Source organism: Callithrix jacchus, chromosome 10, assembly GCF_049354715.1.
Source record: "Callithrix jacchus isolate 240 chromosome 10, calJac240_pri, whole genome shotgun sequence".
Classification (NCBI taxonomy): domain Eukaryota; kingdom Metazoa; phylum Chordata; class Mammalia; order Primates; family Cebidae; genus Callithrix; species Callithrix jacchus.
The window spans coordinates 67,918,615-67,938,600 of record NC_133511.1 but is presented as its reverse complement, the minus strand read 5'-3'; the positions used below and the strand labels follow the sequence as shown (position 1 = coordinate 67,938,600).

Below are 19,986 nucleotides of genomic sequence, written 5' to 3'. Positions count from 1 at the left end.
TAACTGCATATCTGATGTAATAGTCACTTCTTCCAATTTTTTGAATTTGATTCTGTAGAGAATGTTTTCTTGAAGACAAATCTATGGTCTTGTTGGGTAGTACCCTTTGGTCTTGATTCTGGTTTGCTTACAGTGGTACAGCAGCTGTATGATTTCTTTGGCTATAAACAGTATTAGTGGTGGTGTCTGTAATTTCTTCAATGGTTTCAGGTGCAGTTATTAGTGAGGCCTGTGGTAAAGTTTTGCTGGGAATTGGGACATTAGGTAGGCCAGTCTTTGGGCTCCAGTAGAGGTAGTGGTGAGTTGATACCAATAGTCCAGGTGGGCCCATTCTTGGCCTCCAGGTGGCTTACTCAGATGCTGGAACCTGCCGCAGTGAGCCAGGAAGGTAGGCAGATTCTTGGACCTCAGGGCAGCTGGCATAAAACCGGCAATGGCAGTGGTGCGATAATCTAGGTCTTGAGCAGTGTATGCTAGTGTTGGTGGTAGCTGTGATGAGGTGAGCAGGTTGAGCAGGTCAGTCTCCAAACCTGCAGGTGGCACATGCAGGTAGGTGTCAGCCGTGATTGTAGTGGCAGGGGCAGGTAGAACCAACCTCACACCCCCTGGAGGAGTATTCAGGTGCCAATGGTGGTAGATGTGCTGGGCAATCTCCTGGATCCTAGCCTGTGTGCTCTGGCATAGAGTAGGGACATGAAGCCAGGCTGGGTAGGCTTGTCCTCAGGCTCTCAACAGTCTGTGCAGGTGCGAGCCATGATAGGTAGGGGCAGGCTGATCCCTAGGTCACTGGCAGAATGCTCAAGTAGGGGGCAATAGTGGCTGCACTGCTGCTCTGCCACTGGAGAAGGGAGGGATGCCTTCTGAGCTGGCAGCCTAGGCTAGTAGATGGGGAACATGTGTACCACCTAGGCTAGCAGGTTGGGAATACCTGCCCCAGCATCACTCACTCCCCAGCAGCACTCACACTGCTAGCCTAACAGGGTTAACCCACACCTTGGCCCCAGGGATAAAAGCTCATACCTCTCTTGTGCTTTAGCCCTAGGGCTGCTGAACCCCAGGACAGCGTACAGTCTGTTAGGAGCAGAGGTCTAAAATAGTGCCTTGCCGGCCGGGCACAATGGCTCAAGCCTGTAATCCCAGCACTTTGGGAGGCCGAGGCGGGTGGATCACGAGGTCAAGAGATCGAGACCATCCTGGTCAATTTGGTGAAACCCCGTCTCTACTAAAAATATAAAAAATTAGCTGGGCATGGTGGCGCGTGCCTGTAATCCCAGCTACTCGGGAGGCTGAGGCAGTAGAATTGCCTGAACCCAGGAGGCGGAGATTGCGGTGAGCCGAGGTCGTGCCATTGCACTCCAGCCTGGGTAACAAGAGCGAAACTCCGTCTCAAAAAAAAAAAAAAAAAAAATAGTGCCTTGCTGAAGTTACTTAGTTCTCAGAGACTGTGGGACCCAGCACAAGCTCCCTTCCTCAAGTAGTGCCATCACACAATCTCCTGCAGCTCCCTATCTTAGTTTCAAGGCCCAGGAAGGTTGAAGGGCTCTTCCCCGGCCAGTACTGTGGAAGTCCATAGTGGGAATGTGGACCACTGGGGGTCTCTCTTGGCTCCTGACTAATCCCACCTGAACAGGCTACTTTGTTTCCCTCTCCTTTTTTACTTTAGGTATTTCCTGTCACTTTTCTGTGGAATTCCAGTATTCTTTCTTTGATGATCTAGTCAATGTGTAATTATTTACTCATTAGTTTGGTTCTTCTTAGTGGCGGAAGTATTAAATGCCTCTAGTTAGCAACCTTGAAGCCCCTCCCTCCAATAATCAACATTTTAAACGTATAAACCCCTTGATCCAGCATTTCCCCCACTAAGAATTTACCCTACAGATAGACTTTCAGTGTACAAAGATATACTTATGTTCATATAGAACTTATTTGCTGCAGCATTATTTGAAATAGTAATAAACTAAATAACTAAAAATAGGGACATGGATAACAAATGTATAGTTCATCAATACTATGGCACTAAAGCAGCCATTAAAAAGAATGAGGGACCAAAACATACCGACATGAAAGGATTTCTAAAATAGACTCCATAAGTGTGTGTGTGTTGGCAGTGGGGCGGGGGGGGCGGGCGGTGTTACAGAGTACATGTACATAATAATTGCAGTTCTGAGCTGCAATTATTGCGTAAAAATATAAAAATAACAAAACTATGTAAGTCCATGTGTGAATCACACAGAAAAAAATGTGAAAAAGAAGACCACGCACTTGTAATGCCAATTACCCTAGGGGAGTAGAAATGTGACTAGAAGAAGATGCTTGGGAAATGATATTCTTTATACTCTTGTACTGTTTACCTTCTTGATAAAAAGCATGTATTACTTGAATAAAATTTTAAAACTACCAAGGCAAATATAAATATGAAAAAGTTAAATAGAAAATTTTAAATAACTAAAACTAAAATAAGCTCCAAATAAACAAAAAACATTGGCAATTGTGTTCTCAGCTTCTATCCTGATCTTTCTATTGTCTTTTTCCACAATAGCACCGCCATCCTCTCAGTTACCTAAATTAAAAAACCTGGGAGTCATTGTTTAATTCATCATCTCTCTCCTCCTACTTCATTCTTTCAGTCACCAAATATTTATGAGAACTATTTTAAATATGAAGAAACTGTTTATATATGTAGTTTGTCTCAGAACAAATTTGACAAACACAAAAAACAAAACACTGCCAAATCACTTGCAAGTCCTCTAGCTTTAGTCTTCTAAATATCTCTGAAATCTTCCCACAACTTGATTTCTGCTAGTTTCCTTGGTTCAAATATGAGATGATGAGGGATTAAATTCCTGCTATTTTATCCTTTCTGAATTCTTCCTCACACCCCTCTAACCCACCTTTATACTATCACTAAAGTAAAGTGACAATGTGATCTCTCTTGAAGTATTTCAACTGTTGAAATACTTCAACACTTCCATTACATTCTGAATAAAAAACAAACGCTATACTATGATATGTAACGTCCTTTTGTGATGCCTACCCATGTATCCTTGATCTCCACCATTCCATGTAACCTCTAACCCACATACTGGGTAGCCCTACTGAACTATTACCTAACAGTAACATTTCACTTAGAATTCCTTTTACCAAACTGTCTGCCTGGAAAACTTCTGCACATTCTTTAAGACCTGGCTTTACAAGCCTAGGTTTTCTTCTATGGCTCCAATGTCCCTCTCCTACTACCCAATTCTGCAACTGTTCATAGTGGCTATCTCCTGTATGCTCAGGAAGGACAGACAATACATCTTCTAGTCTCTCTAATCCTAAGGTCTACTTTAACTGCTGACATGTAGTAGATATTTCATATATATCCTATGAATAAGAAAGAAAGTATGAATGTGTGTTTAAATAGCTGTCTGGTCTTGAGTAAGACATATAACCTGTGACTCCATTTCTTATTGTGTAAAATGAGAATAATTATATCTACCTCACACAACTGTTCTGATAATCATGGGAAACAAGTTTCTAGCACAGTGTCTGTCACATAGCAAATATTTGGTATATGTTGGCTTGAAATACTGTTCAAAATTAGGGTTTAGATGCTAGCCTAGGAGCATGGCTTTTTAATCCTTATTTCTTTGGTAATTTGAATCCTGAATTTTAAATAAACTTGGAATATAACTCTTGGCCTCAAGTAATCCTCCCATCTCAGCCTCCCAAAGCGCTGAGATTGCAGGCATGAGACACCATGCTCAATCTAGTTATCTATAAGTTGGATCCTTCTTTACTGAAAGCAATCTTCTTAGGCTGATTTCCTTATATACCAGCAACACTGAACATCACACGCTCACTGTCACCTCAAGGTTTTGTTCTACTTGCCTCTCTTGCCTAGAATTTCATCTCTCCTCCCTTCCTCCTTAGCTGAACTTTGAAGATACAGGAAAATCCTTAAGAAAATGAGGTGAGGTTTTTGTCTTTTTTTTTTTTTTTAAAGAGACACAGTCTCATTCTGACATCCAGGCTGGAGGGGAGTGGTGCATTCATAGCTCATTGCAGCCTTGAACTTCTGGGCTCAAGCCATCCTCCTGCCTTAGCTTCCTGAGTAACTGGGACTATAGGCACACACCATCACACCCAGCTAATTTTTGTATTTTTATGAAGAGATGGAGTCTTGCTATATAAACCCAGGCTAGTCTTGAACTACTGGCCTCAGTCAGTGATCCTTCTGCCTCGGCCTCTTAAAGTGCTAGGATTACAAGCATGCAGAAAATCTATTAATATTGTTATTTCTTGTTTTGCTTTAATATGCTCTATTGAAATTATACTTTTCTATTATTTAATAGCTATCATGGCACCTTCCATGATATCAGTAGGCCACTGTGAAAAACTATTAGGGTTTCTTATCATATATCCTTCAGTTTTCTAGCTTCACTATCACATTCTTAAGAAATTATCTGATGTCAGTCAATCATCACTGACAATTCAACAGCTTGATTTCATATTCAGACTCTAAACCATACACTTCAGTGCTAAGTTCTTAATTACCCTGGATTCTCTGCTATTGTTTCAAGGGTATTGGTCATAATTCTAACCAGCCTGCAAACTCTGAGGTTAATGACTTCTGGGTCCTTCAACACGAAGAACAACTCCTGAGCATAAAACACAATAAATACTTACAAATTGACCTCAAAAAAGAAATCAAATTCTAAACAAAATTACACTTTTAAAATATCAGTAGGTCACTAAGGACACAATCTGTATTCCATTTTCAACTACCTTCATCACAATTTGTATGTGGGATATTAACTAACCACGTCTAAATCTTTTGTTTATATTCAAATACTCAAACACACATATATATTTCCTTAGAATATATTACTTAGAAAGTTTACCCCTAGTCTCACAAAAACCCCATCTTTCCACATTTACAATTTATTTCAGAAGTATCAATGAAAGATGAAAGAACATACACATCTTGTTTCACCATTGTCACAATAATGTGTTTCATCATAGGTCACTCAGAAAACAATTTGTGTTCCATTGTCACCTTCCTCCTTTAAGTTTTAACTGGGGGTATAATTAATTATATAAAATACAATCTTGGCTTATATAAGACCTGCAAATGATTTATTTTATATAGATTACATATGTTATAAAATATTAACAATTTTGATAATTTTGAATTATGTCCAAAAACACAGCAGAGGACAGAAGTAATTCTTTTAAAAACTAGAGTGTTACATTATTTATATGTGACATAGCTCTAGATAAAACCATTTCTAAAGAAAATAGGTAAAAACTACTAAATTACCTGTAATCATTCCGATCATCAGCTTTTACTCCAGGCCAATCTCTCTTCAGGTATTGACTAGCCAACTTCTGGATACCCTGTTAAAATATGTATATATTTTCTAAAATAAGTATTATGCCAGAAAGGAAGCTCTTTTCCTTAAAATACTTTACTTAGAAAATCTCATTTTTCAAAATGTAAATTTAATTCAGTAGCAAAATAAAAAAACAATGATAGGCTGGACATGGTGGCTCATGCCTATAATCCCAGCACTTTGGGAGGCCAAGGCAGACAGATCACTTGAGATCAGGCGTTTGAGACCAGCCTGGCCAACATGATGAAACTGTCTCTACCAAAAATATAAAAATTAGCTGGGCATTGTAGCGGGCACCTGTAGTCTCAGCTACTTGGGAAGCTGAAGCTGGAGAATCACTTGAACCCAAAAGGCAGAGGCTGCAGTGAGCGGAGATCGGGCCATAGCACTCCAGCCTGGGTGATACAGCGAGAGACTGTCTCAAAAAAAAAAACAACCAAACAAACAAAAATGATAAATGGTAGAATACTATAACCTTTTTTCATTATTGTCTAGTCCGCTCTTGTTTTCAGTCTTAGGAAAAGATGACTATAAGGATGAGAAAGTTGAGACTTCATTGATAAGCCTTTCACTTCACCAAACTATTTGACTAGCCATAAAAGCAAACCACTTCCGGCATGTCAGAGTGAACACAGCTGTCCATCTCCACAGAACTCTGATCACACAGCTTGACATCTCTTTCCCACTATTTCTCAGCTATAGCATATACTACATTTCTAAACGTCAGCAGCCAAACTCTCATATACCAGGAAAGAGAAAAACAAATTCAATTTGAAGTAGACAGATATATACTGACATGTAAAATTAATTAACAAATTTTGGTGCTGTTCCATACTATTAATTCTCCAGACAGATTTTAAGGGTCTTTTCCTTTTAAATGATGCCATGGCACAAGTCACTTCAAACAAAAAAACAAAATTGGTTTACAAAGAAATATGCCCACTACTATTATCTACACAATATGAACCTGGATAAAACAATGTTTCTAGATGTTGGGGGAGGTATAGAGATTTGAATTGAGAAGACCATTTTGTTAAGAATTGATTTTAAACTGCTCATTCCAATTATACAATGTATTAGATTTGGGTTTTTTTTTTTTTTTTTTTTTTTTTTTTTTTTTTTTCTTGTTTGTTTTTGTTTGTTTGAGAGGAGGCCTCATTCCAATGCCCAGGCTGGAGTGCAGTGGCACAATCATGACTCACTGCAGCCTCAACTTCCTGGGCTCGAACACTCCTCCAACATCTGCCTCCTGAGTAACTGGGCCTACAGGAATGTGCCACTGAGCCCAACTAATTTTTTGTATAAAAATTAAATTACTTTTTACTGTACTAAAAAGTAGAGACAGTGTTTCGCCATGTTGCCCATGGCTCAGCTCCTGGACTCATGCGAGCCACCTGCCTTGTCCTCCTAAAGTGCTGGGATTACAGGTTTGAGTGATCAAACCCAGCCAATGTATTACTTTTGGATAGGAACATAAGTGGTCCCCTAACACTATAACAGGGTCTAATGTAATGGTTATAGAAATATCATTAACACTGAGATACTCAGTGTTGTATGTAGCTAAAAAGAACACAATACATGTAGCTAAAAAGAACACAATTCTGAAATGAAGAACAATCACACTTATTAATCAACTACCTGGTTTAAGCAAAAATTGCTCAAGTAAAATCAACACTACACTGTATACGTGGTACCTTTCTAGTAAGGTCTGCTGTCAAATTACCTTGAATCTCAAGTTCCTTCTGAAATTGGCGACAGTTTGCTTTTCCTATTTCTAAGTATTATGTATTCTGAGAACTCATATACAACTACATATCCGTAACAGTTCCCTTTAACATATCTAGTACTTTGGATGCTCCAATATTAAGTTTTCCCTGAATATGTATGGTAGTTTTTCACCTCTGTACCTTGTTATACTGTTCCCCATTGTGTGAAAATATCTTCCAACCACTCCTATTCCTACTTGCTAAATTCTTACCCCTCCCTTTTAATCTGATACTTAAATTTCCCAATATAAACAATCAGAAGTATACATAGAAAAATGTGAAACATGTCATTGCCTAGGTACTTAATTTCATTTCTTTAAAGTGTAATAGCATATTCTTTCTGCATTTATTAGCTATAATTCTATAAAGAATTATTCCTCCTGAACTATTTGGATAAATTGAGATACAATTCTTAGAGGAAAGACAGGATATTTGATTTTCCAATATTTGGGTCCAAAGATGAACAATGAATTTTCAAAGTAACATTATGAACTCATGTATTTAAAAATAATAGATGATTCCAATTAATTACAGTTGCTTTCTTCTGATGCTCAAATGGTCACATCTGTAGTATGTCGGAGCCCCTCCAAATTGGCTCCCATATCATAATCCCAAATAGACTTTGAATGTTTCTTTGTGTTGTTGTTGCCGTTATTATAGTTGTTTTACAGTTCCTGGCCCAGACTTGCAATAAGCTCTTTCTCCAAGGAATCCTGATTGCTTTCAGAGAGAAACCAGAGACCACAATCTAGGCAAGTCCTCATTCTTTGGGTCTTACTATTTGTGTCTTTCTCTAAAAGGCCTTTTCTAATCACTATATGCAAAATATCTTCACCTCTGGCCCTCTCACATAACTCTATTTATGCATAATCCTTATACACAGTTACTCTCTGGTTTAAATATTTGTCTGTTTCCTCACTATAAGCTCCATCACATATAGATCTTGTCTTTTTTTTTTAAATCACTATAACCCCAGGCTATAGCAGAGCACCTAGAATTTAGTTGATGCCAATAATAACCACTGATTGCATGAATAAATGCCACCTACATTATTCTGTTTATAATGTATAGTACCCATCTCCATTTATGTTTGTGCTATTCTGAGTTAGAAGTGTTTGAAAAAAAACTTCTCTGGTTCCTAATTTTCACATATTCAATTTTTTAAAAAATTGTACCAGATTTCTGAGATTATGACCAAATGGCTTTGGTATAGCAAATTCCTCAGTAAAATTACAGTCAAATTTGACCATCTTCACTATTTTAAGAGAAATATGTGAGGATACTCCAAAGCAGTTTTTAAAAATAACAGTTTACTCCATACCTAGAAAGCACTACACACTAATTTTTGTGAGGGTTCAAATAAGTAAAGATCTCAGAATTCAAATAACTCATTATCTGTAGAGAAGAATAACAAGTATACAACAGAATATGCCAGGCAATGCAAGGGTTAGTGCCAAATAAGTGGCAAAATGTGATATAAGTACCCAAATGAGGAAAAGGTCATCTGGTATTTTCTTAACAAATCACGAACAAGGTTGTAAAAAAAAGGTCTTGATGCGGTGCCACTACTTCTTCCATCCTTGGTCTCTGTGCCTTTCACAGAGCTTCCAGCAGCAGAGGTTCACAACCTCTGTGGTCTGCAGGTGCCACTATAAAGAGGGCCCTGGAAAAAATTTGCCATTTTCAGTGTAAAACAAGTGGCAGTTACTAGCCATGATGTGTTTGTACTTCGGATCCGGATTTGCTGCATCCTTCTTTATAGTAAGACACCAACTGCTTAAAAATAACGATGTTTCAGTTCACCCATTTAACAGATATGAAGAGCAGTTTAAGAGGTGCCATCTCTGGAAAATGGATCAAACTCGAACTCATATGGCATACTAGATATGTGTGTAAATAAACTTATGACATGGAAAAAAATTACATCTAAATGATATGATAGTGAATTTTCCAGTTTAATCATTGTTGAAGTGTTTACAGAACACATCACACAGAATATAGAATATGAGATGAGCCTCAGTTCATGAGTAGGACTAAGACAGAAGGCAGAATGACAGTGCTCTAAATTTATGCAGGAAAAAATGAACTTAGGCAGTTTCATACATTTATTTCTCTTAACTCTATCTTAGGCTTTGTTATCACCACAGAGAAATTGGACATTAAAAGCATAAATACTTTACTTCAAATCATACAGTTCATAACTAGTTAAGTGTCAGCTAGAATCCAAAGTTACTATGTATTTGTAAAAGAAGTCATTTTAGAGCGGATTTAATCTATTTTTTTAAATATATGAAATTAATTTGTTAACTTTGTCCATTATAAATCACAATAGCAATTTCTAGAGCTCTAAACCACAAAGCTGAACTGTATTAAACTGAATGAGCCCTTCAGAGATGAGACGAGGGATTCATGAAATAGACAAACAATGAGATCTTTCGATGAAAGACTTGATTCAAGTTAGTTCACAGAGGCAAGAATCATGACTTCTGTGTGCTCCATGCAGCTGTTCAAGATCTAATCTGCATGGATGCTCAGACATACTCTGGAGCCATTATAGTAAAGTTCCTAAATAATACTGCATGTTTCTGAAAGCATTCTATGCTTAAATTAACTGGTTTCCTCTATACATTATGTTTAAAGCTGCGCTTGATGAATAAAAGGTTTAGAAAACAAAATCCACCCTAATTAATTTGCTAAGGAAAATAAACCTATGTTTTGCAATTTTTTTAAGGGTTATTTTATTTTATTTTTTTCAAATCACTCCCCAAGCCCACAGCACTACTATCTAAAACTGGTCCACTAGACATAATATTTATTTATATTTACCTGAGCATCACTGATGCATAATGCTGATTTGATTTGCAATTCAGTTCACTCTACAGCAGTGGCTTCCATAAAAATGTACTATCAATATACTCTTTGAAACATGAAATAACATCCGATTCCAACTTTTTAAAAAGCCATCAGTGTCTCATGTTAGGCTTGCTTTGTTTTACCTCTCAGTAACACTTGCTGTATTTCCTTAACAAGCAAAGAAACACAAAGAGAGCCACTGTTGAGTAGGCACTAGGAAATGGATTGATGGCTTAACCTCTGGCCAATTTATCACAGCAAGATGAGTAGAAGTGTGCTGTATGGCTCCGTCACAGGTAATTCTGTAACCATGTCATCCCTCAGCATATAGAGAAACTCATACTTAAATTTTACTAAAGGTTGCCATTAGATGGCTCTTTAAAATTTTTGGAAACCATATTCTTTATATACTATGCCATTTTGTCATGAAATTCCCAGTGCTAATGCAAATGATCTTCTAACAATGAACAAGTTCACTGCCTATGTTGGCTATTTCTCAAACTAATGCAAATTATGCAATTATTATCTTTACTATATTCTTAAATCACTTTAAAGGTAACAGAGAACTTCATGCCTATCCTAAAGGAAAGTTTTAAAATATTCATTGTTCTATGTGGTATATGATTATGTAAGATTTTTGAAAAACAATAAATTATTTTAAATTGCATAGTATTTACTTTTCCATTAATTTCATGATGAAATGAAATATTAATATCATGTTATATATATTAAACACTAAAGGTATCTTTTAGCCTTTTTCCATTTATAAAAATAAAGATTAATTTTATTTAAATTAAGTATATATAAGAAAAAAGATCTGTTGACATTTTATTTGCATTGAGACAGGCCCTCGCTCTGTCACCCAGGCTGGAAGGCAGTGGTAGTATCATAGATAGCTCACTGCAGTCTTGAACTCCTGGGATCAAGTGATCCTCCTGCCTCTCAGCCTCCAGAGTAGCTGGGACTGCAGGTGCATGCCACTGTGCCCAGCTAAGTTTTAAAATTTTTTTGGAGAGATGGGGTCTCACTTTGTTGCCCAGTCTGGTCTGAACTCCTGGCCTAAAGTAATGCTCCCACCTCTGCCTCCCAAAGTGCTGGGATTAAAGGTGTAGGCCACCATGTCTGGCCTATCTATTGACATTACAAATGATTTATCCTATTTGATTTTAAAAAAACACAGAATTTAAAAAATATGTTCATTGCAGCACCATTTACAATAGCAAAGACATGGAATCAACCTAAATGCCCATCAATCATAAAGTGGATAAAGAAAATTTGGTCCATATACACCATGGAATACCATGCAGCCATAAAAAAGAAGGAGATCATGTCCTCCATGAAGCTGGAGGCTAGTAACCTTAGCAAACTAATGCAGGAAGAGAAAAATAAATACTGTATGTTCTCACTTATAAATGGGAGCTAAATTATGAGAACACACAAACACACAGAGGAGAACAACAGACACTGGGGCCTTTTGAAGGATGGAGGGTAGAAGGATGGAGAGGATCAGGAAAAATAACTAATGGGTACTAGGCTTAATACCTGGGTGACAAAATAATGTGCACGATAAACCCCTGTGACATGATTTATCTATGTAACAAACCTGCACATGTACCCCTGAACTTAAAAAAAAAAAAAATGCTCATCATGACATAATTCTAAAAAAACTAGATGCAGAAGGAAATCTATATTCCTAATAAAGGATATATACGAAAAAAATGGCCGGGCATGGTGGCTCACACCTGTAATCCCAACACTTTGGGAGGTGGAGTCTTGAGGATCACTTGAGCCCAGGAGTTCAAGACTAGCCTAGGCAACACAGGGAGATCCTGTCTCTGTAAATAATAATAATAAAAAAAATTTCCAAGGCATGGTGGCGCAAACCTGTGGTCCTAGCTACTTGTGTGTATGGCGGGAGAGGGAGAGGAGGATGAAATGGTAGGATCACTTGAGCCCAGGATGTCAAGGCTGCAGTGAGCCATGACTGCATCACTGCACTCCAGACTGAGCAACAAAGTGAGACTGTGTCTCAACAAAGAAAAAAGGTAAAAAATAAAAACCAAAGCTAAACAACACAAAAAACCTAAAGCTAACACCGTACTTTTAATGGTGAGCAAATGCTTTTCCCTTAAGATAGAGAGAAGGAAACGATGTCCTCTGTTACACTTCTTTTCGACATTGTACTGGAAGCCTTACCCAGTAAAATAAGGCAAGAAAAAGAAATAACAAGCATACAGATTGGAAAGGAAGAAAAAAAGCTCTCATTACTCATAGATGACATGATTGTCTGTGTAAGAAACCCTGAAGAATCTACCAAAAAACTGCATGGAACTAATATCTGAGTTTAACAAAGCTACATGATACAATGTCAATATTCCAAAGTTAATTGCTCTACATACATGCAATGAACAACTGGAATTTGAATTTTTTTTTAAATGAAGTATTTAGGTATAAAAATATTTGCAGGATCTGTATGTGGAAAAGTCCGTAATACTGATGAAAGAAATAAAAGAATCAAAATGGATGAAGAGATATTCCAAGTTAATGACTTGAGACTTCATCTTGTTAAGATGTCATTTGTTCCCAATATGATCCATACATTCAACGCAATCCCAATCAACAGTCCAGAAAGATAAAGGTATTAGAATAGCCAAAATTTAGAAAAATAAGAACAAAGTCAGAGCACTCTCATTACCCGACTTCAAGGCATACCATAAAGCTACAGGAATCAAGACAGCATGATGTTGGCAAAAGAATGGGCAGAAAGATCAATGGAACAGAAGAGCCATCCTAGAAATAGACCCATACAAATACAGTAAACTGATTTTTCACAACGAGGCAATGGCAATTCAATGGAGACAGGATAGTCTCAATCAACAAGTGATGCTAGAACAACTGAATGACCATAAACAACAACAACAACACAAATTCTTGACACATACTTCACAAGTTACACAAAAATAACTCAAAATGATTCACAGACCTAACTGTAAAGCATACAACTATAAAACATCTAGATGAACAGAGAAGAAAATCTCCTTGACCTGGGGCAAAGAGTTTTAACATACAACACCAGAACTAAGACATATGAAAGAAAAACGATAAACTGGACCTTATCAGAATTAAACTCTTTCTTCTGGGAATGACACTGTAAAGAGAATAAAAAGACAAGCTTCAAACTAGGAAAAATATTTGCAAATCATGTATCTGATAAAGGAAGTTCAAATATATAAAGAATTCTTAAAATTCAATAGTAAGAAAAAACCAACACATTTTTTAAATGGGCAAAGGATCTGAAAAGATACCTCATCACAGAAGATATTAGAATGGCAAATAAGCATATGAAAGAAGTGCAGCATCACTTGTCATTACGAAAGTGCAAACTAAAATAATGTGGTACCACTACACACCATTAGAATGCTAAATCCAAAAATTAACAGGAACAAATGCTAATGAGGCAGAGTTACAGAGTACTCCTTCAGTGTTAGTGGAAATGCAAAATAGTATGGCCACTTTGACAGTTTTGAAATTTCTTATGAACAGAGACTTCCACAATCATGTTCTAGGTATTTAGCCAACGATTTGAAAACTTAGGTTCACACAAAACTCTGAACACAAATGTTTTTGGCAGCTTTATTCGTAAACTTGGCAACAAAGATGTCCTTCAGTAGGTGAATGGATAAACAAACTGTGGTATATAATTATAATGGAATACTATTTAGCAATGGAAAGAAACAGACTATTAATTCATACAACTTGGGTGAATCTTAAAACACATTTTGTTAAGTCAAAGAAGTCAGATTGAAAAGGTTACACACTGTATTATTCCATTCATATGATTTTCTGGAAAAGACCAGCTGATAGAAAGAGAAAACAGATCAGTGATTTTGAGCGGTTTGAGGAAGAAGGAAGTATTTGCTGGGGGAAGTATAGACAATTTCAAGGGTGGTGAACTAATATATATAGTATTGTAGTAGAGGATCTGCAACACAATACATTTGTCAAAACCTACAGAACTTTGACAACACTCACAGAACTTTGACAAGAGACAAAGCATTACTCTTAATATTTGCAAATTTTAAAAAATCTACCAGTGGTTTTGGGGAACCCAGGATAGAATACAAAATATAAGATATAACATTATAAATGGGTATGGGAAATGAGGGGGCAAATTTTATAATTCTGCAAAATAATACATTTATAAGTAGATCCAAAAAACTTTGGAAAAGTATTTTAGCTAAAAACTATATGACTAAAGACCAAAAAAAAACTGTATATAAACATCATATACTAGTTCATAAAGTTTTTTCTTACTAGGCACAGGTTAAAAATTCTGAAATGTGGTACATATACACTGGGATTAAACAAATATATAAACAAATGACAGAAAGTAGAAGCCAAACTGCTCAATGTTGGAGTGGGACTTACAAATATGAAGGGGAAACGAGAATGAATTACATGGGGCTGAATTAGAGTCAGAGACATCTAGTTCAATATATATTTTGTTGCAATTGCAACAAAATCTAACATTAACAAATGGGATCTAATTAAACTTAAGAGCTTCTGCACATCAAAAGAAACTATCAGTAGAGTAAATAGACACCTTACAGAGTGGGAGGAAAAAATTGCCAACTATACATCCAACAAAGGTCTAATATCTAGCATCTATAAGGAAATTAAACAAATTTACAGGGGGAAAAAAACCACAAACCCATGAAGAAATAGACAAAAGACATGAACAGAAACTTCAAATAAAAAGACATATATGCAGTCAACAAATAAATGAAAAAAAGCTCAACATCACTGATCATTAGAGAAATGCAAATCAAAATCATAATGAGATATCATCTAACCCAGTCCAAATGGCAAAAAGTCAAAAAATAACAGAAGCTGGCAAGGTTGTAAAGAAAAAGAAATGCTTTCACACTGTTTGTAGGATTGTAAATTAATTCAGCCATTGTGGAAGATTGCTGTGATTCATCAAAGAACTAAGACAGAAATACCATTCCACCCATCAATCCCATTACTGGGTATATACTTGAAGGCATACAAATCATTCTATTATAAAGACACATGTATGCATATGTTCATTAAAGCACTATACACAGTAGCAAAGACATGGAATCAACCTAAATGCCCACCAATGATAGACTGGATAAAGACCATGTGGAACATATACACCATGGAATACTATGCAGCCACAAAAAAGAATGAGATCATGTCTTCTGCAGGAACATGGATGGAAAGCTGGAGGCCATTATCCTTAGCAAACTAATGCAGGAAAAGAAAACCAAATACCACATATTCTCACCTATAAGTAGAAGCTAAATGATGAGAACACATGGACACACAGAGGAGAACAGGCACTGGGGTCTTTCAGAGCGTGGAGGGTGGGAGGAGGGAGAGAATCAGAAAAAATAACTAACAGGTACTAGGCTTAATAACTGGGTAATGAAATAATCTGTACCACAACCCCCCATGACACAAGTTTACCTATGTAACAAATCTGCACCTCTACTCCTGAACTTAAAAGTTTAAAAATTAAATAAACAAATAGAATTTAAAAATTAAAAAAAAAATCTCCCTGGAATTAGTTTGTAGAATTATAATCTGTATATTTGTGACTAAACTATATCTCTAAATTAGTGTATCCTTATGACTAAAAAATTTTTACAGCTACATAGTATTTCAGTCAAAAAACAAATCTTAATGTGTTATGCTAAATGATGTACCAACTGAGTAACACCCTTCTGCTCTCCTATAATCATCCACATATATCAGCAGCTATATGTGGTATATATATCTACTGATATGCTCCATGTTTTGACTAAAAAACACAGATATGTTCCATGTTTTGACTAAAGAATTACAGGTTTATTATATGAATGTATGTATATATTTTAACATAGAATATCTCTCTCTCACACACACACTCTCCTGCCACTATGTAAGACATGCCTTGCTTTCTCTTTGCCTTCTACCATGACTATCAGCTTCCTGAAGCTTCCCTAGCCGTGCAGAACTGTGAGTCAATGAAACCTCTTTCTTGATAAATTACCCAGTCTCAGCGAGTTCTTGATAGAAGCGTAAAAAATGGACCAATACAGAAAATTGGTACCGAGAGAAGGGGGGTATTTCTATAAAAACACCTGAAAACCTGGAAGTGACCTCAGAACTAAGTAGCAGGCAGAGGTTGGAAGAGTTTGGAGGGCTCAGAAGAAGACAGGAGGATGTTGGAAAGTTTGGAACTTCCTAGAGACTTGTTGAATGGTTTTGACCAAAATGCTGATAGTAATATGGTAAATGAAATTCAGGCTGAGGAGGTCTCAGAGGGAGAAGAGGAACTTATTAAGAACTGGGGCAAAGTCACTCTCGCTATGCTTTAACAGAGAGACTGGTGGCATTTTGTCCCTGCCCTAGAACTTTGAACAGAAGAGAGATTATTTAGGGTATCTAGAAGAAGAAATTTCTAAGCAGCAAAGCATTCAAAATGTAACCTGGCTTTTTCTGAAAGCATACAGTCATACCTGGTCATAAAGAGATGGTCTAAAATTGGAACTTATGTTTAAAAGGGAAGTGGAATGTAAAAGTTTGGAAAATTTGCAGCTGGCCATGTGGTAGAAAAGAAAAATCAATTTTCTGAAGAGAAATTCAAGCGGATGCAGAAATTTGCATGTGTAAAAAAAAGCCAAATGTTAACAGCCAAAACAATAGAGAAAATGTCTCCAGGGCATTTCAGAGACCATCACCACACTCCCTGCCATCACAGGCCCCAGAGGCCTAGGAAGGAAAAAAGACCAGGGCATGGCTGCTCTGTGCCGCCTTGGGCCATGGTGCTCTGCACTCCAGCTCCAGCTGTGGCTAAAAGGGGCCAAGGTACAGCTTGAGCTGTTGCTTCAGAGGGTGCTAGCCCCAAACCTTGGTGGCTTCCACATGATCTTGGGCCTGCAGAAGGCAAGAAGTGAGGTTCTTACCTTCTTCTTCTTACGTAGAAGGTAAGAAGTGAGGTTTGGAAACCTCTACCTAGATTTCAGAGAATGTATGAAAACACCTGGATGTCCAGGCAGAAGTCTTCTGCAGGAGCAGAGCCCTCATGGAGAACCTCTTCTAGGTACTGCAAAGGGGAAATGTGGGGTTGGAGCCCAAACCGGAGCACTGCCTAGTGGAGGTGTGAGAAGAGAGCCACTGTCTTCCAAACCCCAGAAAATCTCATACCATGTGCCTGGAAAAGCTGCAGGCACTCAATGACAGCCCGTGAAAGTAGCCACAGGGCCTATACACTGCAGAGCCACCAAGGCAGAGCTGCTCAAGGCCTTGGGAGTCCACCTCTTGTGTCAGCATGCCTTGGATGTGAAACACGGAATCAAAGGAAATTACTTTGGAGCTTTTAAGATTTAACGACTGCCCTGTTAAGTTTCGGACTTGCATGGGGCCTGTGACCCTGTTGTTTTGGTCAATTTTCCCCATTTTGAACGGGAACATTTACCCAATGCCTGTACCCCCATTGTATCTTGGAAGTAATTTAACTTGCTTTTGATTTTACAAGCTCATAGGCAGAAGGAACTTCCTTGTCTCATATGAGACTTTGGACTTGGACTTTTGGGTTAATGTTGGAATGAGTAAACACTTTGGGGGACTGTTGGGAAAGCATGACTGTGTTTTGAATGTGAGAAGGATGTGAGTTTGGGAGAGGCCAGGGGCAGAATGATATGGTTTGGGTCTGTGCCCCCACTCAAATCTCATCTTGAATTGTAATCCCCATGTGACAGGGGAGAAACCTGGTAGGAGGAAACTGGATCATGAGGGCAGATTTTCCCCATGCTGTTCTCATGAGATCTGACGGTTTAAAAGTTTAGCACTTACCCTTTCATTCTCTTTGTCTCTCCTGCCACCATGTAAGAGATGCCTTGCTTCCCCTTTGCCTTCTGCCATGATTGTAAGTTTCCTGAGGCCTTCCAAGCCACAGGGAACTGTGAGACCATTAAACCTCTTTTCTTTATAAATTACCCGGTCTCAGGTAGTTCTTTATAGCAGTGTGAAAATGGACTAATACGGGAAGCATGACATACAGCAATGAAAGTAGAAAGGTAATCAAGAGACAAACTACAAGACCAGAAAGGCACCATAAATATAATGGTGTACACTAAAAACAATAAAATGCCATTGAAAAGTTTAATCAATTTGCATTTTTAAAAGGTCATTTTCACAGCTATATAGGAAACAACTTTGGGGGCAAACAAAAGATATGGAAATCACTTATAAGGCTATTATAGGAGCAAATTCTGGGAAGAAGGCAGAAGGGACCAGGAATCTTGTCTCCCAACCTAGACAACAATCACACTGTGGCAAAATCAGTTTGATGAAATTATTTTAGAATTTTTAGAAGCCATTAAGTACTTGTAAGTCCCAGAGGAAGATATGGAGAGTAAATTACAGTTAATTTTGATCAATTTCTAGATGTGGCTACCCATCTTTATCCTCAGCCCACTGGCAGGCAGCCATGTATATGTTCCTGGAACAGTGCCTATGCTCTTTATGGGAGCCAGGATGGGCAAATGGGACCCTATCCTGTGCTACGATCACTGACTACTGCTTATGACTGTGGAGGTGCCAAAGGGACTTCCTTGGTGGGAAGCCATTGCAGCACTCTTTCTCTATTGCTACAAGCTCCTCCCCCTCATGCTGAAGTGACTTTCAGGGAACTTATAAAGGGACAGTGCCTTTTTTCCCCTCTTCATTTTCCCACATTTTGAGAACCACATATTGAAAATTAGACACTGAAGGGCATTGAGAGAAATTAATAAGTCACCACAATTTACAGAGAAAGGTACAAACTCAGAAAATTCCTGGGAAAACCTTAGGTTTACACCTCAGGCTGATCCTCAGCATGGAGACTACTTATGATAATCAAAAACAAAAACAAATTAGCAAAAACCTAAAAAACAGGGAGAATCTGATGTCCAGAGTCACCACATTATTAGATTCAAATGGCCAGTTTTTAACAACAATAATCACAAAGCATACAAAGAAATAGATAAGAAATATCCAAGGGAATGCTACTAGTTTGAAAACAATTTTGCCTACAATTACAAAACTGTTACATGGTAGCAGTACCCCCACAACTCCACAGGAGTCAAAGTAAGCTTCAACTCTTGATACTACATAGCCTACATTGCTAAAGTTTTCCATTTTATCAACTTCAATAAACTCATTTGTACAAAATGACTTGCACAAAATTTTAAAGTAAAAGTAAATAGAGTATTGCAACTTACTTGTTAAGAATCAGGTAAATTTTGACCAGAACTTCTAAGAAGCAAAAGAAAACAAATTATAAAAGGACTAAAAATCCGAAGAACTGAGACTGTCAATCTGTCAGTCAACAACAATTGAAAATCCTCTGGTCGCAAAGCAGTTACCTTTGAAAAGGTTAATCCACAGGCAACTGAAGTACTATAGGATAAACATCACCTGCTAAGTCAGACTCTAGAGGTGGGGGCTGAAACACTGATAATTTAACAAACTTCACAGGTGATTCTACTGTGTAGCCACTATTGAGAACTAGTATATTGGTTAAGAGCACAGACACACATTCTCAGGTTTAACTCCTGGACCTTGACAAGTTATTTAACTTGTTTTTATTTTTCATTATTTTTTATGTTTATTTATTTAGACATGGTCTCACTCTGTTACCCAAGTTGAGTGGCGCAATCTCGGCTCACTTGCAACCTCCGCACCCACCAGGTTCCAGTGATCCTCCCACCTTAGCCTTCCGAGTAGCTGGGACTACAGGCATGCACCACCATACCCATCTAAGTTTTGTATTTTGTGTAGAGATGGGGGTCGCACCATGTTGCCCAGGCTAGTCTCGAACTCCTAAGCTCAACCAATCTGCCCATCTCAGCCTCCCAAAGTGCTGGGATTACAGGCGTGAGCCAGCACGCCTGGCCATTAGCTTGTTTTTATCTTGGATGTCCTCATCTCAAAACTAA

At 37.8% G+C, this 19,986-nt stretch overlaps 1 protein-coding gene across 16 annotated transcripts in view; it reads right to left on the bottom strand.

Moving 5' to 3' along the window:
• Nucleotides 1–19,986, bottom strand: part of FCHSD2 (FCH and double SH3 domains 2) — a 300,132-nt gene that overhangs the window by 180,392 nt on the left and 99,754 nt on the right. For 12 of the 16 annotated variants that reach the window (XM_035264145.3, XM_078340290.1, XM_017977813.4 and 9 more), the window contains one exon: nt 5,306–5,382. The exons of the other annotated variants lie outside the window; for them this stretch is intronic. In XM_035264145.3, coding sequence (XP_035120036.1) covers nt 5,306–5,382 — 77 coding nt within the window. The remainder of the gene's footprint in view (nt 1–5,305; nt 5,383–19,986) is intronic. 16 annotated transcript variants of the gene reach the window in all.